The 23941-nt window shown below is 47.3% G+C and overlaps 2 protein-coding genes and 2 non-coding genes across 4 annotated transcripts in view; 1 reads left to right on the forward strand and 3 right to left on the reverse strand.

Moving 5' to 3' along the window:
- Nucleotides 1-10297, reverse strand: part of SF3B3 (splicing factor 3b subunit 3) — a 29062-nt gene extending 18765 nt beyond the window's left edge. The window contains exons 1-11 of the mRNA XM_030955849.1: nucleotides 10159-10297; nucleotides 9427-9539; nucleotides 8695-9021; nucleotides 7446-7618; nucleotides 6951-7092; nucleotides 5902-6014; nucleotides 5072-5209; nucleotides 3808-3911; nucleotides 2361-2526; nucleotides 1837-1932; nucleotides 1243-1315 (exon numbers count right to left, since the gene is read on the reverse strand). Coding sequence (XP_030811709.1) covers nucleotides 1243-1315; nucleotides 1837-1932; nucleotides 2361-2526; nucleotides 3808-3911; nucleotides 5072-5209; nucleotides 5902-6014; nucleotides 6951-7092; nucleotides 7446-7618; nucleotides 8695-9021; nucleotides 9427-9496 — 1402 coding nt within the window. The 5' untranslated portion in view covers nucleotides 9497-9539; nucleotides 10159-10297. The remainder of the gene's footprint in view (nucleotides 1-1242; nucleotides 1316-1836; nucleotides 1933-2360; nucleotides 2527-3807; nucleotides 3912-5071; nucleotides 5210-5901; nucleotides 6015-6950; nucleotides 7093-7445; nucleotides 7619-8694; nucleotides 9022-9426; nucleotides 9540-10158) is intronic.
- Nucleotides 5667-5746, reverse strand: LOC115908089. The gene has a single exon (XR_004061093.1). It is a non-coding gene; the product is annotated as a small nucleolar RNA SNORD111 (small nucleolar RNA).
- LOC115908086 lies at nucleotides 8306-8387 on the reverse strand. The gene has a single exon (XR_004061090.1). It is a non-coding gene; the product is annotated as a small nucleolar RNA SNORD111 (small nucleolar RNA).
- A 236-nt stretch (nucleotides 10298-10533) lies between the features above and the next one.
- Nucleotides 10534-23941, forward strand: COG4 (component of oligomeric golgi complex 4). The gene is made up of 19 exons (XM_030956033.1): nucleotides 10534-10682; nucleotides 11129-11211; nucleotides 11323-11437; nucleotides 12322-12496; nucleotides 13106-13299; nucleotides 13707-13812; nucleotides 14877-15034; nucleotides 15535-15593; nucleotides 17029-17162; nucleotides 17689-17807; nucleotides 18148-18314; nucleotides 18951-19116; nucleotides 19408-19470; nucleotides 19931-20047; nucleotides 21621-21713; nucleotides 22053-22136; nucleotides 22442-22543; nucleotides 22934-23062; nucleotides 23274-23941. The coding sequence occupies exons 1-19, from the start codon at nucleotides 10536-10538 to the stop codon at nucleotides 23406-23408; spliced, it is 2346 nt and encodes a 781-aa protein (XP_030811893.1). The 5' UTR covers nucleotides 10534-10535; the 3' UTR covers nucleotides 23409-23941.

Below are 23941 nucleotides of genomic sequence, written 5' to 3' on the forward strand. Positions count from 1 at the left end.
TTTTCCAGAATGCTGTAGAAAAGATTTCTAACAAACTGGAATGCCTCTTTTCAGAAAACCATGTATTTTTTAATATGAACTCTGGAAATACTTTCCTTTTGACCCTTTTACTTGTCGAGGACATGAAGGCACTTTATGCTCAAAGATCCTCCCTTGTTGCTCAGACAGTACATGAATCTCAGGACATGAGCACAGGAATTCATGGCAGGTCTCACATGGCAAGGTAAATCCCACTGCAGGATTTGAAATTCCCACAGGGTTACTGGTTCCCTGGAAGACACACTGCTCTGCTTAAATGCAAGGTATCATGTCATAGCAGGCTAAGGCCTCTATTGCAACAATCTGGCCTTTCTAGATCCCCTGTATAAAGCTAGGGAAGCCTTTGTGAGAGTTACCCAAAGCACTGCTTGGGAAATAATCCCTGACACTGCCAGCACCAAGAACAGATTCCCTACAAGTTTAGGTGTTTCTGTGCAATTCTGCTCTCACCATAAAGAGAAAGGCAGAAGGTACTACATTTCCTCTTGTACATTATTAATAGCAAGGCTATTATTTCAGATCACAGAATTAAAAATAAACCCCAACGACCAACCAAATCCCCAATCCAGTGTATTCTGCCAACTTGAAATCTTAATCTTTCTGGAATCACAAACCTTCTACACACTTCTGGCTTTTGAATAGAGAGTATGTCCTAGTCCAGAGTGGTTTTTCACAGATATGCACAGAAGGAAGTAATAAAATGCAAACACTGTTGCTGATTTATCATCTTTGTTCCATAATTTGTATCCCACTCTCTCACAAAGAGCTGATTACTGCAGTTGTCAACACACACATGAAGAATAGTGAGTACAGTCCAACAACAAGAATAGCTGTTGCCTGCTGATGTTTGAGCAAGAACTTATGGGCAAAAACTTATGCTTATGGGAAGTGGGAACACATGAGAAGTTCAGCAGCTTCAGGCTGCAAATGTACAGCTGACACAGCACAGTGGGTGATGGAGGCAGCTGCAGGCAGCTGCTTCTTTGTCAAAAGGAAATGTGACAATACAAGGGGACCAGAGGGTGGGTGGCTTTTTAAGATAAGCAGGTGGCTGCTGACTCAAACCACAATTTCTGAGGTTGGCACACAAGCATCATGCAGCACCATTCCTATCTCCTTGGACAGAAAACCAGAAAACAACAACAAACAAAACACACACAAAAACATTATGACCACTCTGTGCTTCAGGAAAATACTGCATACCTTCAACATGTCTCCTCACAGTCCATACAGCATTGGGGTTACCAGGCAGCTCTGAGACAGCCATTTCAGATACCTAAGAGTAAACAGGAAGAAGGTTCTTTTGCAAACAGATGTTTAGACTTTACTAGAGTAAGCAATCAAACCACGAGCAGTTTTTAAGCTTTCCCACAACTGGGCAGAAAAGCTAACAATTCCCAATTCTGATGCTCTCAGCCCATGCCAGATGTGCTGCAGGGCAAAATATGGTCAGAAATGATATGGCAACATTATTGCTCTGGATGATCAGCTTCAAAACAAGGTCATCCACCCCCAGAAGAGAGCAGCAGCAGCTGGCAGACACCAGGAATGTTCCAGCTCAATACACTCAAGTATCAGAAGAAACAAAATGCAGGTTTTGTTGAAGTCAAGTAAACAAAAAGCTTTTGAGACTGTAAGAATAAACAATACAACCCTTCTATTCCTCAAGAAGCAAGAGAAAGTAGCCCTCCAGACTAGAGCTAAAGGAGAATCCCCTCATTTCAGCAACTTTGTTTCAAGGATTTCCTCACACTGCCCTCATCTCAGATTTTTCTTCTGAAGTGCTGGATGTCTTACCTCAAGTCCATGTCTTAAAACCCTCAGGGATGACCTGGGCCCCCGACCACAAGCCACATACAACTGGGGTGTGTCTTCATTGGCCAAATCTGCTATCTGTGTGGAGAAAAAGTGTCAAAACAACATCCATGGAACAAGAAAATAAAACTATATATATATAATCACACTACTGCTTTAAGAATGTTTTTTCAAACACCAAAAGCTGTGGAGATGCCATGGGGTGTTCCAGCTGCTGCCCTGAATGTTAATTTTTACCGAAACTCTTTGCAAACAGCTGGTCTGATGGTCAACAGAGAAGCATCACAGAATCACTGGCTGACACCTGGTGTTCAGATATATATTTACTGCCACAGGAATCAAATCTACCAGGCCAGGTACCAATCTCAGGCAGCTGTCTGAGAACTCTGCAGATTTGCCTCTCTATGAGTCTTTACCTGGGGCAGTATTTCTGGAAACCTGGAATAGCTTAGCTGGTGACTCCACTTACACATGTGGTAGACAGGAACTTGCTGATGGCAACATACCTGACAACACAGAATAGGAGACAAACTGTCCAACTCATCCACCAGCACCAGGTTCTTCAGAGGTCGAGGCTGGAAAAAGAATGTGTCTCCTTCCTCAAGAGGCATGGCAGAGGAAAATTCTGGCTCCTCATCATCATCTCCCAGGTGAGCTATCTGGTACAAGTAACTTGAAACAGAAAAAAGTGTGTCAGCATGTTCAGAGCAAGCTCATGTAGCCTTCTTTAAGTAAGGCTTGACCAGATATTCAGGTAGTGGGGAATTAAGAAATCTAACCCTATATTATTCAGTTATTAATATCTGGTTTTAAGGATTGTCTTCTGGGTTACAAAATATTAAAAAAAAAAAATAATAGGCTTACAAAAAAAAAAAGAAAAAGCCCCAAAACCCATAAACAAGAAACGCCCCCTCACAACCTCCCAGCTTCAGCCCTTCACATTTGCAGCTGGCACTGGCAAGGTATCCCAGAGTTTCAGTATTTTGTTTACCCTTGAGCCTTTTAGATATTCTTGTGTTTAAGCCAAAGCAGCAACTGACAGCTAAGGCCAAAAGCAAGGCCAATGGCTAGGACTTCATCTCCACATTTGTCTATTTTATTGGAATATTCTCACCTTTTAAATCATAATGTTTTTAACCACATTCCCCATTCCAATTTATGAGCCCAAATAACACAACAAATAAAACTTCAGAGATAAAAAAAAAAAAAAAACAAAAAAACCCAAAAACAAAAAACCATCCCCCCCCAAAAAAAAAAAAAAAAAAAAAAAAAAAAGAAAAACCTACCCAAAAATCCCACAGAAAGACAGACTGAGTTACTTCCTGGTTTTAATAAAGCTCGAATATGGCTTCCTCAATTCAGATTCAGTCCAGCAAACTGGCTGGGGCTCCCTCAGGTGGCTGACTGCAGATACAGTCAGGAAAATCTCCATTTCTGTGAATCCCTCCCTCAGACACAGTTAAGCTTATCTTCAAAGGTGTGAATGATCCTTTAGAGTATTTAGAAGTCCAAACATGAATTAAGAGAAAGCCCTCAAGTATACATCTAGTAAGAAAAGGAACACAACTACTAATAAGAAATCCTATTTACTTCTGAGTGGGCCATACACATAAAAATTCAAAACTATCAAACTAATTGAAAAGATAATTAATCTGATATGTGATGAACCCTACACAAACAGCAAGTGCTCAATTTTTCCAAAATCTGCTGCAACAGCAAATAGCCTTTTGTTCTCTGCACTTCATCATTTAATCTGAGTTCAAACAAGAAAATTCCCCCATTCATAGTCTAATCCAACTGTTCTTCTCAAGCCCTCTGAACAAAGCACTAAGTTACCCATTAAATCAGAGGTGTTGCCTTTCTATGCACAGTAAGTTCAAGGGTCAGTCTGCAGGCCTGAACAGAACCACTCTGTTTCAGGGGAAAAACACCTACATCAAATTGTTTACTCACTGATTTCCAAATTCAGATGCCACAAAGAGAAATCCTGTTTTCAGCACACACATGGCAGCAGCAACAGGAACAGTGTCAAAGTACTTCAGTCGAATCTCTGTTACCTGAAAGCAGATGAAGATGTGACTGTGATGCTAAAGTACTGGAACTCCATGTATGATTTAATAACAAACATCTGCCGAGCTATCTTCTCCAAAGAAATTAACAAGAGCAGGCCAGGCTTAGCGCATCAGTAGTTTGGGGCACCAGGTTATAAATAACAAAATCCAACAGACTATTTGAACACATAAGCCAGGCTGTCTGTTTTATTCCAAGACTTTCTGCCTTTTGTAACACTGAGTCAATTTGGAAAACAAAAGCTGTAAAAATAGCAAGCTACCTAAGAGAAAAGAAATTTGCTTCACTGAACACCACCAGTTCTCCAGCATTAGAAAAACAACTGTCCTGAGCAAATTTCTAAATGGTCACGACAGCTGTTGGTGAAACATCCAAGAACAATCTTCAGGCACTTGAACATCACAGAATCACAGAGTATTCTGAGTTGGAAGGGACCAACAAGGATTATCAAGTCCAACTCCTGACTCTGCAGAGATCAACCCCAAAAATCACACCATATGTCTGAGATCATTGTCCAAACACTCCTTGAACTCTGGCAGGCTTGGTGCCTGCTACACAATCATCCCCTGTACCAAATACGACATGTTTAGATGGAGTAAATTAACATGCAACATTTACTCAAAAAGCCCAACTGATCACACTGCAGCAGAGAACTTTTCAGACAATACTAAAACAAGCAGCAGCAAGCCACTGCAAGCCTGTTATTTCAACTCACAGACCAGCTGTGCCAAGTTAACTACCTAATCTTGCAAAAAAATTGATTGCAGCGTGTAAACACCCAATGAAGAGACTAGAGGGTACTTGCTGAAATCCAGGGAAGCTAAGTTCCATAGAATAAGTTACTGAAATACTCTCCAGGAGGTTCATGGACCACAGTTTACATCTTTTAAAAAAAGACCACCTCTAGAAGATTTTAAGTATGTTCAAGTGACTGCAGTTTAATCCTCAGAGGATTTTGCAAACCTTGCACCGTGTCTCTTTATGAGTAATACCCACAGTGCTGACCAGTGTTAACCCTTCTACAAATCACAAAAAGCACGTTCCCTTACACAGTTAAACTCACAACAGTAAAAATGTATCACCTTAGAGAATGTAACTGACTAAGAACTCCCCTCAGTTAAAGCTTCTGCATCCATGTGATGCTTACCATGTCTTCATCAGTCTCCAAAGTAATTTTGAAGATGTCTCCCTGCTCTGTCTGGGCCAGGAAGAAGAACATGGACTTGGTCTTATGTGTAGCAGAGCAGACAAAGATCATACCCCTCTCTGGGTCATCCAAGTCATTCTGTCAGGAAAGACAGTGGAGGTCATTGGTGGAATTACCTGACAAGCACAGAGGTGATTTCACTGACTGAAGTATTTCCATTTCACAGGTGCCTTAAGAGCTCACAGTATGTAAGAAGTTTTTAACACAAAGCACATCCCTTTGTTACACCTGTAGTCACCCTGGGTACATCTCTGCTCCAGAAGGAAATACAGCTGTAGGACACTGTGCCCAAGCATCATCCCTCATCGTTCTACTTTCCTCTCCAGGCAACTCTCACATATCAAAGCCGAAAACAGAGGAAAGGGCTGCAACCAACACACAGCTGGTTTTGAGCACTTTGGCAAGTATTCAAAGCACTGCATTCCTAATACCAAAGGCAGAGGAAGCAGCCTCAGATGCAACAGAATAGATGTTGATTTCACCTGCAGCTACAACTGCCACTGTTCAGCATCTCAAGTATCATGCACTGACAGTGGTGCCTGATCAGAGACTTTGGAGTATCTCCAGTGTAAATCTCAGAGAAGAGACATGAACCACACTCATCACTTCAGGCTATGCCCACCTCCATCCTCCCTCCCAGATAACACACACAGCCAGTGAGGCAGATAAGCCAACATGTTTTTAACTACTTTTTTTCTTTAAAACCTTTCTGGTGCCCTTAACCTTGAAAGGCAAAATTCCAAGCATTCATAATCTTATAAAAGGCTCACCCGTCTCCTGGGAATTGGGCATCTGATATCAGGCTGGTCACCGAAGTTTTTGTAAGTAATATAATTTTCAGAACAGATCAGCACCCCGCTGGGGCCATCAGAACCACCAGGAACTGAAAGAAAATTATTAGGAGAAAAGCCTTTACCACAGATCTGACTGGCTGCCTGCAGAACATTTGGTTTTCTTTAAAGTAACATCATTTCCAACACTCTCCATCACCCTGCATATATGAATCTGTTCTTATTGAAAAGACAAAAGGCTGAGTACAGCTGCCTGTGCCACCATGAGAACAGGGCAGATGGAACCAGGGATCTGGAAGGATGCAGTTTCTGACAAATTGTGTAAGTTTTATCCTTCCTGGCTTATCCTTGTCTAGAAAGCCATGACACACCCAAAATACCACACTAGCAACTTGTCAAATAAAACACAACATTTGGGTTTCTGGCATGTTTGCTTCTAGAAAAATCCATCAGATGGACCAACATCTTTAGTTAATAGAAGCATTTCTAAAACCATACTTGGTGATCTCAGTGTAACAAATCATATCTTCAAACATTCAGCACAATACTTGGTGTCTGTCTCTCAGCTGCCTACAGCAGATGCAACAGGGGAAGCATACGAAGATGCTCTCCAAGCTCAGCACCTTTTGTGCTTGGAGAGGAACCTGCAGCTGTTTTCTCTGGCTGAAGGTGTTGTATTGGCTTTGCATCCAACCCCTCCAAGTGAGCTTTTAGTCCACGGATTTATCTACTGCCTTTAGCAGAGGGAATCCCATTAAAGAGAGTAAAACAGCATCTACACTTTAACTAAGTCCTTTTGCACTGCTACCAGCTAATTACAGGAGCACTCTGAAACAGCAGCTGCTTCTATGAATACTTGTGTATTTCCATGTGAACAACCCCTCATTACCTGACTACAAGGTCAATTAATTAATTTATACTAATGGCTCAGACTACAATTGAAACAATTCCTAAGATATAAAGAGTATTGACTGTGGTTTCCATGGGAACAAAGCAGACCCATGCAAAAACAACTCTGTGGGTGGTACCTGTTATGAGGAAGTTGCCATGCTCTTCCAGGGGCTCACTGTATTTCCTGACAACATGGTTCAAACCCAAGTCCAATTCATAAAATGTCAATGTCTGCTGTGTGTTGGCTGCAGCTTCACCTGTTGGATCATTGTCCGCTTCCTAAAACAGAACACATCAAGGTGTCTTTGAAAAAAAGGATTAAAAGGAGGAGCAAAGCTGATGTGTTGGGAAACAGTTTTGAGTAACAACAGAATGGGGGCCAAAAGACTTGCTAGAAGCTGCACAAGAGAAGTTCAGACCAAGAAAACAGGCATATTTTCAGCTGAAAAGCAAAAAGAATCAATCACCATGACAGAAGAGACTTGCCCATTCTGGCTGAAGGCAAGACAAAAAGCCAGTAAGCCTGTAAAAAATGACAGCAGAAGCAGCCAGTGCTCCCCAGTGACAGATGAAGAACAGAATAGGAACAGCAAAGGTCAAAATACAGCAAAGGGAGATGAAGTTCTTCTCACCTCATAATCCATTTCCAGACAAGCAAACATTGGGTTTTCAAACCCCACATCAACTCCCACCACGTGGTAGACCAAGGTATTGGCCTTGTGGGCTTCCAGTGGGGAGGAGATGGTGAGTCGAGCAGCAGCATCTCTGTTCAGGATATACACCAGCTTCTGCTTTTCAATGGCACCTGCAGCAAAGGACAACAGCACATGAAGCCCATTCCTTGATAATCAAATCTCACCCTACCTGCAGCCCAAAACTGAGCTGTAACTTGGCAAGAGAACATCAGCATTACTTCAGCTGAAGTTCACCACTGGTTATCTCTGGGCCACCAATTAACCTCAAATGTCTCATTGTAAATCTTTCAGATTGCAAGCACAAAATGACAATTTCAGCCCTTTAAAGGCAAAGCCTGACCCTTTGAGCTACATTCACCTGGCCCAATATTCCAACTACAGTGGCTTGAGGCAGATCTACTTGCTCTTTTTGCCACACAAGTGATGACAGACTGCAAGGAAGCAAAGACAAATGGAAAGAAGCATCCAGATGTTCTGCTATTTAAAGCCAGTTGGTATGACAACTTTTCCCCAGAAATATTTTACTAAGAAAATGTATCCGTGCCTGACATACAACATCCACAACATAAAAAACACCACTCAAATATCAACATGAATGGCACAACTGTGACTGTGCTACTTTCTCACCCAGGAAAACCAGACACGTTAGAAAAGAATTATTATTTATTCCTATTCACAGTATACTGGTAAACCCCCATCAGCACTTCACAGAGCTGCCTTCAACAAACCGAGAAAGTTCCATACACTTTGTGCAAAATCTTAGCAAAAAAATTCTCCCAAGTGTCCTTCTGCCTGTGAAGCCTGATCAGAAATGCATCTGGCTGTCTCCACAAGACATCTCAGAGAAGAGACATGAACCCAGAACATCATTTCAGGCCGTGGCAACTGACTGTAGCACTGACACCTGCAATCCCATCCTCTCTCCCACACACCACACCTCAGGGCTCTGCGCACTGCTAAACAAATTGGTCTCTTTCCAACTTGTTTTGGTTCAACATTACAATTTATTTGTGCAATTCCACCAGCATCGAGGAACAATTGTGAATGCCTGTGTTCTCCTTGACACAGCTCACAGCCTAAAACAATTATAATTCCAATTATACCTGGCAGAAACTCGCTCCAAAATAAAACATCCACAAGACAGAAAATAAAAACATTAAGAACAGAAGCTGACAGAGGGACTTACTAATCATGACAGCACGGCCCTTTGGGTCCACAGCCAAGTACTGGCCTGGAACGATCCTGCGACAGCCACTCTTGCCAAAGGTTTCCTGGTGGATCTTCTCAAAGACGTTCTTGGAGGGCTGGTACTCCAGGATGACGATGCGCCCCGAGTCGCTGCCCACCACGATGTAGTCCTTGGTGCCCCCTGTCAGCCTGAAGGCCATGAGGGAGCGGATGACCCCAAACACCTCCACGGTCAGCAGCGTGTGAACCTTCCCTGTGTTGGGGTCAGGGCGCAGTAACTCCAGGATCTTACCCCGGGAAACAACAATTTCTTGTTGTTTGGTTCCTGAAGAAACCAAAACACGAGCACAAGTCAGCAACAGAAGACACAACACACAACTTCAACAAGTGCTACGAGGGAAGAAGGGTGAACTTCCAAATGCCAATTTTAGGACTACCATGGAGAAACTCAAAGAAATTTATTCACCACATTATGTACCATGTACCACCATTATTTGAACATCTTTTAACACATCAGAAAATTGGTCAGGATATTAAACTAACTCTATAGATGAACCAGACTGACAAATAATCAAGCCACACTTCCCTCAATCTATCCACAAGCTACCACAGCTCAAGTAACACTCAAGAACAAATGATAATGTACCAGCAAAAAACCCCCAGAGGCACCAAAGCAAACCGGTACCCAAAAACCCTCAGGCCAAGTCATGTAGAGGGAGGAGAAAATTACCTGAGAAATTGCCATGGATGGCAAAGCTAATGCCTGTGGCACGCTGCAGCGTTAGGTTGTACAGAAACATGTTGGCAACGGATGCGCTTCAGCTTATCGTAGCTCTGGTAATTCTGCAACAAGTAACACAAAATAATAAACTTCTCAAAAGCAAAGCCTTTCATGCAGCAGAGAGAACCGCTGCCCTCCCATGTGTGCACGGATCACTTTACAGCAGAGCCCGACTGCCACCTCGCTATTCGGTATTTATTAGCGCAAAAAGCTCTCCCAAGGTGTCCCGGGTGCCGAGTGCCAGCTGAACTCCTTACTGCCGGGCGGCTGAGTAGGACTTCCAGTAATTACTGCTAATTAGTCTCGCCTTTCGCTTTTCAGGAACCAAACACAACGAGGGAGCCCTCCGGGATCCCCGCGCCGTTACACATCTCTGCCGCCGCCGTTTCAATGAACACGAGTGCAGCCACCCGCAGCTGCCCGGGGCCGACTCCTCACCCCGAGGCTGAGGCGGGAGGGAACCCCAGCACCAACCGGCCGCCCCGGGCCGGGCCAAGACCTCGGCAGGGCACGGAGCCGGCACCTCCCCGCGCTCGCCCCGGGAACCGGCCACAGCTCACTGCCCGGTCCGGCCGCCCTCACCCGGCCCAGACCCCGAGGGGTCCGCGACGCTCCCCCTCCACAAACCAGGAGCCCGTCCCTGGCGCGGAGCCGCCGCCGGGCGGGCAGAGCTGCGCTCACCGTGCGGATGGCGGCGGATGCTGCTCCGGCCTAGGCGGGCGCACCGCCGGCCTCCTCCGCCATCAGCGCCGCGCCTGCGCGCTGCCCTCCCGCGCCTTCTCCATGGGGCTTTCCACGTGTCCGGCGCGCGCGCGCGCCGTGTGGCGAGTGAGGCTGTCCAATGCGGTGCCTGAATGGTCGCGGCGCAATGGCAGCTGCCGCCTGCACCAGGAACCCCCCCCAAGAAAACCCTCAGCCTACTTCTAGCATGGAGACCTGCAGGAGCGTTAGCTTTCCTCTCTCCCGAGCGGAGCCGAGCGGTACCGAGGCTCAGGCACCGCCTTTGACGGTCCCGCCGGGCCTCACGGCGGTATCGACCGCGTCAGCTGTGTGCCAAGATGGCGGCGGCCACGGCGCCGGGGCCGAAGGCGCCGCCGGGGGAGAGCGGCGGCCCCGCCGCCTCCGCCCTGTCCATGGAGCGGATCCAGTCGCTGACCGATCTGGCGGACCTGGAGGCCGCCTACAGCCGGCTGTGTGAGGAGGAGGTATGTCGGGCCGGGCATGGGAGGCAGCGGGGCCCCGAAAAGCTCGCTGTCGCTGTGCCCTCATTGCTGCGTACTCTCTAGAGATGTTTGGTACGGACTTAGCCGCCCCTGGGTCGGTGTCGGCTCCACGGATCCCTGAATCGCGAGCAGCCTGGAGATTCTGGGATCTCCTGCACTGGAAGCCCGGCCAGGGGAGGAGTTTGTGGGTTATCTGACTTAAAAGCGGTGTGATGAGGATTCCAAAACCGATGCTTTCAAATAGAAAAATCATAAAGATTTAGAGGATTAAAGAGATCTCAGAAAAGATTTATTTGTCATATGAGCTCTTGGAAGCACTAATGCCTTGTGTCCTTGGCTTGGATGTGGCATCTGTGATAAATTGCTGGTCTGGAGGAGAGCTGAAGTCACACAACACCTCCTTCATCCTTTTTTTTTAATTTTTTCAGAAAGTCGTGCAGGAAGAGCTGGATGCCCTCCTGGAGCAGCAAAGCACTATAGAGAATAAGATGGTTGCCCTTCATCGCATGGGGTTAGTGTTCCAACCCCTCCTTCCAGTTGTTCCTGGAGGAAGAGCCATGCTCTTTGCACAGCACCCAGGTAGTTCATGAGTGCCTCTCACGCTCAGCTCTGTGTGTTTCAGCCCCAGCCTGCAGCTGATCGAGGGGGATGCCCAGCAGCTGGCAGGGATGGTCACCTTCACCTGCAACCTGGCCGAGAACGTCAGCAGCAAGGTCCGGCAGCTCGACCTCGCCAAGGTAGCTGGGCTGAGGGGGCTGGGGCTTGTCACCACTCCTGGCTGTGCAGGTCTGTAGGGTGCTTTCAGTACACCTTCCCCACTGTCTTGTTCCTGCTTAGAGGCAGGGCTGCTGTGTTCTGTGTTTGTGTGTTCTGTGCTCACAGCACACCAGATGTGCCCTGCCGTTGGTGGGGCTGGAAACTGCTGTGGTTTTGATTTTAGCTGTGTCCTTCTGGGCTCCTGGGTACTGCATGGTATAAGACTGGTAGAATCATAGAATGGTTTGGGCTGGAAGGGTCCTTAAAGCTCCTCTCATTCCCAACTCTCCTGCAGTTGACATGGACACCTTTCACTAGACCAGGCTGCTCAGAGCCCCATCCAGCCTGGCCTTGAACACTTCCAGGGATGCTCCTCCATATATTGGCTGGTTCTCCAGCATCCCCTTCTGTCCATGCAGCTCCTGGTAGAATACCCTGAACAGGGTGACTAGCAATCTTGGCAGCTACACAGTGCTGAGGACAGTGGAGATTGTCACCCAAGCCAGGTCAGGAATCTGGGCTGTTCTGTTCCTTGTCTGGGGACAGGCTGAGGGGTGTCAATGCCAGCATTTGACACAACTGCTCAGATCAGACAGATAATGTGTGGTGTCCTCTCTGGTCTCTGCCTGTTTGTTACAGAGAACTGTGGCCTCCAAGTTCAGCCTCAGTTTTGACATTTGCTGTTCATCCTGTGGAGCCACTGCTCTTAGCACTTTTTAAGTAGTGTGGGATTTTTGCTTACGTAGCAGTTCTGCTGTATACAGAAATATTGCTTCAGTCTCTTTTTCCCTCACACTTTCTTCTGAGAGCTCCCTCTCCCTGTCCATCCCACAGCTGGAAGCATTACTGGTTGCCTTTCTTTCAGACCCGACTCTATCAGGCCATTCAGAGAGCTGATGACATCCTTGACCTGAAGTTCTGCATGGATGGAGTTCAGACAGCCCTGAGAAATGAAGACTATGAACAAGCAGCAGCTCACATCCATCGCTATCTGTCTCTGGACAAGTCAGTGATTGAGCTCAGTCGTCAGGGCAAGGAGGGTAAGCACTGTTTGTGAGGAGATGCTGATGAGTCACCTCTCCAATGGATATCTAGAGGCTGCTCATTTCCCATGGGTTACCTCAGCCCAACAGACAAAGCAGAAAATCTAATGCTGGCCAGAGATCTTAGTATTTTATAAACTGACTTAGGGGTGAAGGTTTTTGAACTGTTATTACACCAGAATTATCATTAATTGAAAAGGAAGTTCCTGGCACACAGCTGTAATAGTATTTCAGGTACTAACTAAGCAAAGGACAAAAGGACAAAATGTTCAGGCCAGAAGAAGTGATGGAGAAGGCTCTGTCAGGAATTGTTCTTGTGTCACAGTGTGCTACCAAGCAGAGCAACTGGAAATGAGGGGGTAAATTGGTAGATTCCTAAGAGGAGAATCCCAGTGGATGTGTTGTCATCCTTCATGCAAAATCACAACATTACATCACGCACCAACCTGTCTGTCTGTGCCTGCAGAGGAATTCCAGTGTGTCTTCTGCCTTCTCAGCTTGGGGCTGCACAGTGCTGGTCTCTCTCCTGGGGAAAAAAAGTAGCCCTTGATACAATACTAACAGTGTGCTGACACTTTTCCCTTTCTTTTCTGTCCTTTTTGCCAGGGGGAATAATTGATGCCAACCTGAAACTCCTGCAGGATGCAGAGCAGCGTCTGAAGACAATTGTTACAGAGAAATTTGACACAGCTATGAAGCAGGGAGACCTGCCCCAGGTGGAACGGTTCTTCAAGATCTTTCCTCTGCTAGGCTTACATGAAGAGGGGCTGAGCAAGTTCTCTGAGTACCTCTGCAAGCAGGTAACAGGCTCTGTGACACCCAGGGGAAAGCAAAACCCAGTCTCTGTCAACTGATGTTGTGGAAGGAGATTTTGGCAGTGGCTTGTTCACCTTAAAAAATAGCACTGGCCTTAGTTCATATCTGTGCCTGCATTTGCATGCTGGGATGGGCTTTCTGATGTCTGTGTCTCGCTCTGTGCACTTGCTTAAAAATTACCCAATGAACCTGGAAAGAGAAGAGCAAGCTTCTGCCTTTCCTTGAGCCTTGAGTTTTCCACGAGAGGACAGGATCCCTGTTCAAAGGAGGAGCAACAGCAATAGCTCTTGCATTGGGAAGGCCAATGAAAGCTCTCTAGGGCAAGGATAGAGGACCTGTGAGTTGAAGACTACCTTTGGGTGCTCAGCTGACGGGTCCTGTTGGCATGCAGGTGGCCAACAAAGCAGAAGAGAACCTGCAGCTGGTGATGGGGACAGACATGAGTGACCGTCGAGCTGCTGTCATCTTTGCAGACACCCTGACACTCCTCTTTGAAGGTAATCTTCCTTTCCTCCTTCCTGATGATTGCAAATAGTCCATGATGAGACTGTCCATCAATTTAAATGCTTTCAATTTCAGTTCATAAAATGCCTCGTTCTCCTTTGAGCTACAGGTGTCTCACTCGAGGGACAGGGACACAGCTAGTAGGATTTATTCTAACCAGGAGAGGGCATCACAATAAGCAAGTTTTCCTGTGTACATCTTGTACAGGCACAAAGTGCATTTGCAAAGGATTTATTGGCTTCCCCCAGGAATCAGACTCTTCCTGTTCTCTGCATCCTCAAAACAAATGGATATTCCCTGGAGGTTTCTTCAGACTTGCAGCTCTCCAGACAAACAAATCAGATCCCTTAGGGATGAGCAGCTGTTGGTGCCTCCAGGCCTGGCTCTTCAAGAAGCACCATGGGAACTTGAAAGCAGAGACAGGAATATGAATGCTCTGTGGGAATGCCACAGACAGTACTTGAGATCCCATGGTGATTAACCACCTTCTCTATTAAATCTGCTCTAGTTCCAGGCTGCACCCCTGCCAAGTTACTCTCCCAGCCTGGCACCAGTAGAGCTTTCTTGCCAGTAGTGTTAAAAGCAGGGGGAGCATTGCTAACTTTTGGAGTAGAGTGTTTTTGATAAGAAGGCAATATTGTAGAGATACTTCCTTGGAGATGAGCTTTTCCTCCAAGGAGTTCTTGCCTTTGCTAATGCTTGCTCTCTGCAGCAAGTGTGTGCCCAAGAGCCATCTCTGGGCTGATTTTTCCCTGTAGCCTTGCAGATGCTAAAAGCTGGGACTGCATTTGGGTGGCAGTTGTGCCCCCTGCCAGATTTAGTTTGTGTGCTTCGTCCTGGGGAAGCTTCAAACCTTGTATCTTGCTGGGCTGAAGGACAGCTGGCACACAGGGCATGGCAGGAGTTCTCTTTAAGGACAGAGAGATGGCTTCTGCTCCAGGAGATCTGTACTCTTATCTGTGGAGTGAATGATCCTTTTTTAGGTCTGGTCTGTGGACCTGAGTAGCTCTGCTGTGCTCTGGGAAGTGCTGGTTGAGTGTCTGTCCCCTCCCTGCAGGGATTGCTTGCATTGTGGAGACCCACCAGCCCATTGTGGAGACCTACTACGGGCCAGGGAGGCTCTACACCCTCATCAAGCACCTGCAGGTGGAGTGTGACCGGCAGGTGGAGAAGGTGGTGGACAAGTTCATCAAGGAGAGGGACTATCACAGGCAGGTGAGAGCAGTGTGAGGCTGCCTCATGCAGCCAGCTGTGCCCTCCATCCAGCTCTGTGGGGCTCCCACTGCCATAGAGGCAGCAGAGCTTGACCTTGTGTATTGAGAGAATCCTTGCTCTACTCCTTATTTACCCTGATAGCTGAAGGGGTCAGACTGTAACTGCTTTCTGAAGCAGAGAAGGATTCATTTGGAGCATGGTAAATGCACCCTGGGCACTCTTTGCTGTGCAGATCTGTAGGGTGCTTTCAGTACACCTTCCCCACTCTCTTGTTCCTGCCTAGATGCAGGGCTGCTGTTACTGTCTCGTGGTCACATACCTGAGGGCCTCTGGTCAAGTCCCATCCCACCACCCTTCCTGGAGGGATGAGCTCTGCCTTGGAGGAGGAGGAAGTGAACTTATGTGATTCTCTTCTCTGGCAGTGCTTCCTCCAAAGCATTCCTATTACCCTCAGAGATTACAAATCATCAGCAAAGACTCCCTTTCTTTTGTGATTGCAGTTCCAGCAAGTCCAGAATAGCATGATGAGAAGTTCTTCTGCAGAGAAGATTGAACCAAGGTACAAAGAAAAACTCTTTATGCTCTCTAACCTTTCACTCTTGACTTGTTATTAACACTGCTTAGCATTTAGATAACTCTTCCACTCTTCCAGAAGCTTTGTGGGTATTAAATTTAAAAATCCAATTGTTAGGTGCCCTTCACTGCCCTTCTGTAAAGGAAGCTTCTGTAGTGGGGCTTTATTTTGCTTAGTCATTAATTCTAAGCCTTGGCTCTAAGCATTCCTGGAGGGTTGTCGATATCACTGCACATGAAGGACTGAGATTTTAACTGCCTGTGCCCACTGCCCTTCCATGGCCAGAGTACAGCCCTTGGAGCCCACAAAACAGAGCAGCTGTCTTGACAGGTAATTTATGACAGAAACAGGATTAATCTTTGGATCTTACCTTATCTGTATTGCTGCTGCAGCAGCTCCATACCATCAGTTTCTTGACAACAAACTGCAGTGCTTTCAATCTCCCTCTTTTTCTTCTTATCGTAAATATTTACATAACCCTTAAGCAAGGCCATTTGAAAGTGCACCCAGCCCTTCTGGGACTGCCTGACTTAGAAACATGCCTTGAAAGAAAACAGGTTCCTCAAGAAAGATCTGTCTGTGAGCCTGCATAATTAATATTTCAGCAGTAATATTTGCTTACGATTTGCTCTGAGTAACTCTGCATGCATCCCAGTTTTCTGATTTTTTTATTTTGCATCTGTAAAATAAAGGTGATATTTCCTTCTCCCACTTGTGCACCATGAGGCTTCCAGCAGGATTTGTAAAATTCTTTTGTGCACACTGATAAAAACATCTGATGTGTCAGTCTTTCTTTTTTTCAGCCATCTCTGATCTGCACACTGTGTTCTGCATTGTAACATGCTTTTTTTATCTCACATTTCCTGAGCTGTTGAACTTAAACAGATTCTTCATCATCTGCAGAGAAACACATGAGTCTGTGCACAAAAACACATACATGGAGATGGCAGGGACCAGGCATTTCTAACACTGGCTACACAGGGCTCATGGAATTGTAGCAAAACTGAGGTAGGGAAGGACTGATGAAGATCTCTAGTCAAACCTCCCACTCAAAACAGGGCCTCATTTTGAAATTACATCGGGTTGCTTTGAGTCTTGCAGTCCTTGCAGTTTCAACGTGGATGTCCTCAGATATATGAGGAAAAAGAGGGGGAGTGTTGCTAAATCTTGGAATAGAGTTTGAGAGGAAAAAACAATTGTAGAGATATCCCCCAGAATCTCCCCCAGGAGGTATTTTGATTGTGTGTGTGCATGCTTTGCACATACCAGTTATTCTGCTGAGCTTTGCCACTCAACGGCACAGATGGAAAGGGGCAGTACTGATCTCAGTAAGGGAACAGAGAACACACTGCTTAACTGAATTAAATTTGTGCCTCTCCTTTTGTAGTCTTGCTGTCTTGATTCTTGCTATTTCTTCCAGGGAGCTTGACCCTATTTTAACAGAAGTCACTCTGATGAATGCCCGCAGTGAGCTCTACCTGAGGTTCGTCAAGAGACGAATAATAGCTGATTTTGAGGTGGGAGATGCCATGGCCTCGGAGGAGGTAAAACAAGGTAACACCTTGAGTACCAATGCTCATAGGCTCTGGTTATCAAAGCCAGAAATTGAGATATACCTGAGTTAGTGGCAGAGCAGAGTGACACAGGCTCTGCAAAGACACTTTGGGAGCGCTCTGTGGAAGATTATTGTGTAGCCTAGGCTTTCCAAATCTCTTTTCAGCACTCGTTGTTCCCTCTAACAGGAAAACTAACATTAAGAATGATTGTAGATTATAACAAAGTAAAGTCCCCAAAGAGAGGAAGAATCATTTGGTCACTGCAGGCACAAATCCTAAAGGTGGAGACCACAAAAAAAAAGGCTCAAGGTTTTGGTACTCTGTAGAGTTCTTGAAATCACTTTAGTCACCTGCAAAATCCAGCTCTGCAATTTCAGCTCCACAGCTGAGGCTTGTGATTTGTTTTAGGCTAGGCTTGGCAGGTGTGTGTCTGTTGAGTCCCATGGGACAAGCAGCAACAGGACTCAGTGGAACTGCCTCCTGGACCTGGGTTCCTGCTGATGGATCTCTCTTTTGTTCCACAGAGCATCAAAAATACCTGGACAAGCTCCTCAACAACTGTCTGCTGAGCTGCACCATGCAAGAGCTCATTGGCTACTACATCACCATGGAGGAGTACTTCATGAGGGAGACTGTGAACAAGGTGGGAGAAAACCTCTTAGATGCTTTTCTGTGTGTGCTCCTCAGTCCTCTGGTGAGCATCCCAAGGGAGGGATATGCATACATGGCAAATCTGCAGTTGTTGGGAAAGTCTTTTGTTTCCCCTGGCCTTGAAAAGCAAGTGGTTGTTTCTGAACTTTGACTTTAGACATGCCACAGGTATCTTCCAGGTCCATGGGCTACTGCAGCCTAGTCTGAGTGGTGCCACCACACAGGGTGCAGTTCCACTCAGGGGGAGGTGGGCAGATGGGCAGTTTGGTCTCAGCACTGCTGGGGCAGTGTTGCTCAGAGAGTTCAGGGTGCTGAGAGAGCTTTCTTTGCAGGCTGTTGCCATGGACAGCTATGAGAAGGGCCAGCTCACCTCCAGCATGGTGGATGATGTGTTTTATATAGTGAAGAAGTGCATTGGGCGTGCTCTGTCCAGCTCCAGCATAGACTGTCTCTGTGCTATGATCAACCACTCCACCACCGAGCTGGAGTCTGACTTCAGGTAATGAAAACACACCAGGTTCATTGTAATGGGCCTCCACCTCACATTCTGCAAACAGTGGTTGCTGGCAGATGGTCTTCCTTGTGTTCTTTGCCTTTGAACGTCTGGCTTGTCATCTCCATGGAAGATCCTTGTAGGAAGCAGTGGCAGATGTGGGAGGCTGGATCTGGGCATCTTTTCTCACAGTAGTGGTAATCCACCTGTAGGACAAACAGAGAAAAGAACCTGATGGCCCAAAATCCTTATGAGATGGAGTTGCCTTGTAACATTAGGGTACTACCCTGCTTGAGGGTACATGGTCACCCCCAGTTGTTCTCTGGGTTACTTAATGACTCAAACCTGGGTGAGACTGCAGAAATTGTCCTGCTATTTTTCATTCCATTGTGGGAGTGAGGAGCTGTGTCTGAAGACAGCAGGCAGCTGCAGGCAGGACATTCAGGAAAGCTCAGAAACTGGGTGACTGTGTTTTTCTTTCAGCATTCTGATGCTATCAGGAGATATTTGCCAGCATTTTTTCCCCTTTGAAGTTCCACTGCCTTGTTCAGGTCAGATCTCAGACAGAATGCTGTCCCCAGGCACAGAGCACAATTTTCTTTTTGCTTGCTCTAAACCCTGGTGTGTTCTGCTTACCTATAGGGAGGTTCTGTACAACAAGCTGAAGCAGGGCTTCCCAGCCACGACCTTCCAGGACTTCCAGAGAGGGGTGACCAGTGCTGTGAACATCATGCACAGCAGCCTGCAGCAGGGCAAGTTCGACACTAAAGGCATTGAAAGCACGGACGAGGCCAAGCAGTCCTTTCTGGTGGGTTTGGTGGCTCTTCTGGTGTAGAAGGATGATGAGGAAAACCAGTAAACTGTCTTGAACTCTGTACTAGCTGGGGGTTCAGCACATGTGCTCTGTTGCTGGAATTTAGCTTCTTGCAGCTCAGTGAACCTACAGTGCTTTGATCTCACCGTAGCAACTCTGTCCCTTAAGTACTTGCATTTCAGTCTGTACTGTTAGCAGGGCATGGATTAAATGTGTGGATTTGGGGGTGAGGTGCTGGGAAATTCCATTTAATCCAGCTTGGGTTTGTTTTGTTTTTTTTTTCAGGTGACCTTAAACAATGTGGAAGTCTGCAGTGAAAACATCATGACCCTAAAAAAGACTTTGGAGGTGCAGTCTGTATTCTTTACTGGTTTTTCCTCAATCAAATTTGTAATATCCTCCCTTGGTGGAGGCAGGGGTCAAGTAAACCATCTGGACTTTGATATGCCCGAGTTCCTGAGGTCTTTGCCCTCCAGCCTTAGGGAAGGAATTTTAAGCTGGCAGAGCAATTTCTGGCTGATGGTAGCAGCCAGAAATACCAGTTCCTCCAGCCTGACTGACCTGGTGCAGGAATAACCTGTGCATCATGGAGAGTCTGCAGTTCTCTAATACTGAGCTAGATAGCTTCTGGCTTCTTTTCTTGCTGTCCTTTCTCCCCTCTGCTGGAGCCAGCAGCCTTTGCAGGAGCAAGAGTTGGGCTCCTGTCCTGTCCCACATGCTGGTGGGCAGCCAGAGCTCAGCAACACAAAGGAATAAAAACTGCCCAGGTTATTAATTTGCAGCTTGCTCATGGATCTCTTTCCTGCAGAGTGACTGCAGCAAACTACTTAGCCAAGGATTCGGGGGTGAGCAGGCACAGGCCAAGATTGAGAGCTGCCTCTCGGACATGGCTGCTGTCTCCAACAAATTCCGTGACCTACTGCAGGTGAGTCTCTCCAAATTACTGCTGGCTTCCAACACTGGCTGCTGGTGTCTTCAGGGAGAACTCTGGCAGGAATCACTTCAGCCTAGGGCCAGGCCAAGTCTGACTCCAGGAGTGCTGGGTAGGGTGCAGGAGGGAGCAAATCAGTCAGCTTTGAGGCATGGAAACAGCCCCAGCCCATTTACACAGCCACACCAGCTGGCAGCTGCATAAAAAGCACTGGAAGCAGCTGCAGAGCCAGAAGAAATGTTGCTTCATTTGTCTTCACTCAGCATGGGCTTGCAGTTGGTTCAGCATTTTCAGGAAAAGAAATATTAATAGCATTTCCATCTCCTCCATTCTCCCTCGTGGCACAGCACATTGTGAAGTTGTCCACAGCCTCACTAAGTAATGCTGAAGACAGGCTGTTGGTAGAGAAGAGCTGCCCTTTTCTCAGGTTTCTCCTTCTTTCCCAAATGCAAATAGCCCACAGCATGGCTAAATCCAGTCTCCTGTGTCATGCGGGGCCTGCTGTCCTAAAATGTCACTGCTCTCTGGCAGGGAGAGAAGCAGGAAGACCTAGTAGCTCATGTGGAAAGAAACCAAGCAAAGGAGAATATTTTTAACTAGGTTTGCCTTTGTACTTCACGGAGGGGTCAGATTATTTTTTGTTTGGCTTTGCAGTTCAGCGCAGGCAGATGCCTTCAGTTCAGCACTGCCAGCAAACCCTCCTGGGGACTGTGGTCAGTATTAAAACCAAAGAGCTTATCAGTAAGGAGTAAAACTCTCCAATCTGACTCTAGTGTGGTTTTTAAAGTGGCTGCAAAGCAATGAAGAGGCTGAGGAGGAAGTTCCTATGCTGCCTGAGTCACACACACGCTGAATTTGCCTCAGAAAAGGACAATTGCCAGCAGGACCTTCTCAGAAATGCCAGTTTTAGTTAAAATCTTCTATCAAATGCCAGTCAGAATCGGAACCAACACAGTTTCATACTGAGTGAGCTTTTGTGACACCTTGCTGAGCCAAAGAGGGGTAGCTTGGCAGGAGAGGGCTTTAAGAGCTCTCATCACAGGGGACAGAATGGCTTTGCTGACAGCCTGCTGCTCAGGGGAGATGGCATGTGCTGGGGTTATGATTAATTCAGGGAACTAACTGTAGTTACAGCTTTTATCTTCCTTTTAGATTCTCCTACTGAGCTAAGCTGCAATGGAGGTGGGAGGCATCAGTTGAGTTCAGTCACAGCACCCTGGCTGGTGCTGAGTGAAAAAATGGAGTTTGCATTTTTACCTACCCCAGGTGCCTCGCTCCTGCCAGGAAATCTGCAGCTGTGTGGGATGGGGTGGGCAAGCACAAGCCCTTCAGACCACACTCCAAGTCAGCACAACAGCAGCTTCTGGGCCAACATCCTTCCTGCGCTTCTTGTCATAGTGTCCTCAGAGCCTTCCGGCACAGGAAGAGTGTGGGATCTGAGCCTTCTGGGTGCAATTTCCTGTGCAAGTCTGTGGGACAGTTTCCCAAGCTGGGAAGCAGCATCAAGACAGCCTGTTTTGTAAGGATTTTGTGCCTCACTGTCCTTTCTTCTTGCTGTCTTGCTCAGGAAGGTCTCAATGAGCTCAACAGCACAGCCATCAAACCGCAGGTGAAGCCGTGGATCAACTTATTCCTCTCTGTCTCCCACAACATCGAGGAGGTGAGGCTCAGTGCTCTCTGCTTCCGGCTGTACTTGAGCACTCTGTCTTCTGCTCAGCAGCACAGTCAGAGCAACCTCTGTTTCCTTCCCCTCAGTTATCTGTTTCCTTGGCACAGAGCACCAGTAAAATACCCAGATCTTGCTCTGCAGCCGAGCCTGGAAAGGGACATTTAGCTACAGAGGAGCAGAAAGGATGAAGTGCTGCTCCAGGAGGGACCTCCCTTCCTGTCCTCTGGACCGTTGGCAGTGGTTTACTTCAGGCCACATAAACAATGTGGCCTGAAAATGCATGCCTTTCTGCATTTCTGTAAACAATGCCTTTCTGCATTTCACTGTCAGGAGGAGTTCAGTGACTATGAGGCCAATGATCCCTGGGTCCAGCAGTTCATCGTCAATCTGGAACAGCAGATGACAGAGTTCAAGGTGAGAGGAGGAGGTGGCAGCCTGCCAAGCTTTGGCCAGACCTCCACGTGGCATCCTCCAGCTCCTCCCTTGCTCGGCAAGCAGAGGTGTCCTCCAGTGCCTTGCAAGGCTCTTAGGGATGCAGTCACCTCCTTCTCCTGCAATTCTCAAAGCTTGCTTGCAGGCCCCACGTACTTGGATCACTTCTGTGCTGCTCCCCGCTTGCCAAGCCTGCAAGTCCTTATTTGTAAGCTCTCCTAGCCTTGGGCTTTAGGGACCTCTGCTCAGTTTTTTCTGACAAGAATGACACAGGTTTCTGCTTCCAGGCTGGACTGTCTCCAGTGATTTATGATACTCTCACTGGTCTTATGACCAGTCTCATAGCTATTGAGCTGGAGAAAGTGCTGCTCAAATCTACCTTCAGCAGGGTAAGCAAAACATTCCTCTGCCACTTAGTCTGTCTTGACTGCAAACCCTCAGTAAAGGATGGGGCAGGGCAGATGCAAATACTACCCTCTACCCTCAAATATTACTCTATAAGAAACTCTCCAACCACCAGTGACCAGCTCAGGGATGCCTTTACATCAGCACCCACAGGGACAAAGTGGGTTTGGTGATGGGTCTGAGAAGAGCTGGCACCAATAAGGGGACTGGGTTTTAAGTGGTTTATGTTTAGACCCCCCTTAAACCTGCAATAAATGGTTTAACTGGGACCTGCCTGCTCAGAGACTCCCCCCTGCATCCCTGTGATTTAACTGGTGTCTTGGCACAACCCTATGGTCTGCCTGGAAAGTTAACAGATCTCCCTCTGCCCACAGCTTGGTGGTCTGCAGTTCGATAAGGAGCTGAGGTCCCTCATAGCCTATCTCACCACAGTCACCACCTGGACTATCCGTGACAAGTTTGCCCGTCTTTCCCAAATGGCCACCATCCTCAACCTGGAAAGGGTGAGCTGCACTTGGTCTGCTTCTACTGGGGGACTGTGGGAACACCACTGCACTGCACGTGGGCTTTACTCAGTTCATCCAGATGTCATCACACCCACAGGGTGTGGAGAACCTGGAGAAGTTTCCCTGTGTCTGATGGTGCTTGAGTTCAAACTTACCTCTGAGGACAGTCTGTGCTGAGCCATCTCCTACAGCTCCCCTGTTTTTCCAGGTGACAGAGATTCTGGATTACTGGGGTCCAAACTCGGGTCCCCTCACGTGGCGCCTGACTCCGGCCGAGGTGCGGCAGGTGCTGGCTCTGCGCATCGACTTCCGCAGCGAGGATATCAAGCGGCTGCGCCTGTAGTTGCTCAGAGCTTGGATCAATCAGCACCACGCTGGAGCTAAGGGCAGGAAGGCTGCAGTCCTGGAGCCTGCCCACATCCTGTCCTGGGGCTGGCTGTTTGATGGTGTGGGGATGGGATGATGTCTGCCCTTCTGCTCACATTCCTTGGAGCAATGGGTTTTCCTGGGCCTGGTGAGAAGACCTGCCGTCCTTCTGTGGGAGCAGAAACAAGGCACCAGAGGAATCTCTCATGCTGAGAGCAGGATGATCCTATTTCTCAGAACACAGGCCAGTGCCTGCTCCTGAGTCCCTGTGCTCTGCTGCCCTGCAGGAGGCCAGGACAGGTGGGGGCTGGTGGGGCTCAAATACGGGTCTGCTGCTTCAGCTCTGTTCCCTCTTAAGGGTCAACTACTGGAGTCACAAATGCTGGGCCCTGGCTCTCTCCTGGTGGTGATGGGAACCGTTCTGTGGAAGGGAAAAGGAGAAAGCCTCTGAAGGAAGTGGGGTTGTGTCTCTGCTGGCTCTGTACAGCTACTCTGTAAATAAATCTCGCT

This window comes from Camarhynchus parvulus, chromosome 11 (assembly GCF_901933205.1).
Source record: "Camarhynchus parvulus chromosome 11, STF_HiC, whole genome shotgun sequence".
Lineage (NCBI taxonomy): Eukaryota > Metazoa > Chordata > Aves > Passeriformes > Thraupidae > Camarhynchus > Camarhynchus parvulus.

What these genes read in the sequence shown, in the direction of transcription:
- COG4 (XM_030956033.1), top strand. Translation starts at nt 10,536, where the DNA reads ATGGCGGCGGCCACGGCGCCGGGGCCGAAGGCGCCGCCGGGGGAGAGC. An exon ending in CTGAGTACCTCTGCAAGCAG is followed by an intron (nt 13,300 to 13,706) that starts GTAACAGGCTCT and finishes GTTGGCATGCAG; the next exon opens with GTGGCCAACAAAGCAGAAGA. An exon ending in AATTCCGTGACCTACTGCAG is followed by an intron (nt 20,048 to 21,620) that starts GTGAGTCTCTCC and finishes TGTCTTGCTCAG; the next exon opens with GAAGGTCTCAATGAGCTCAA.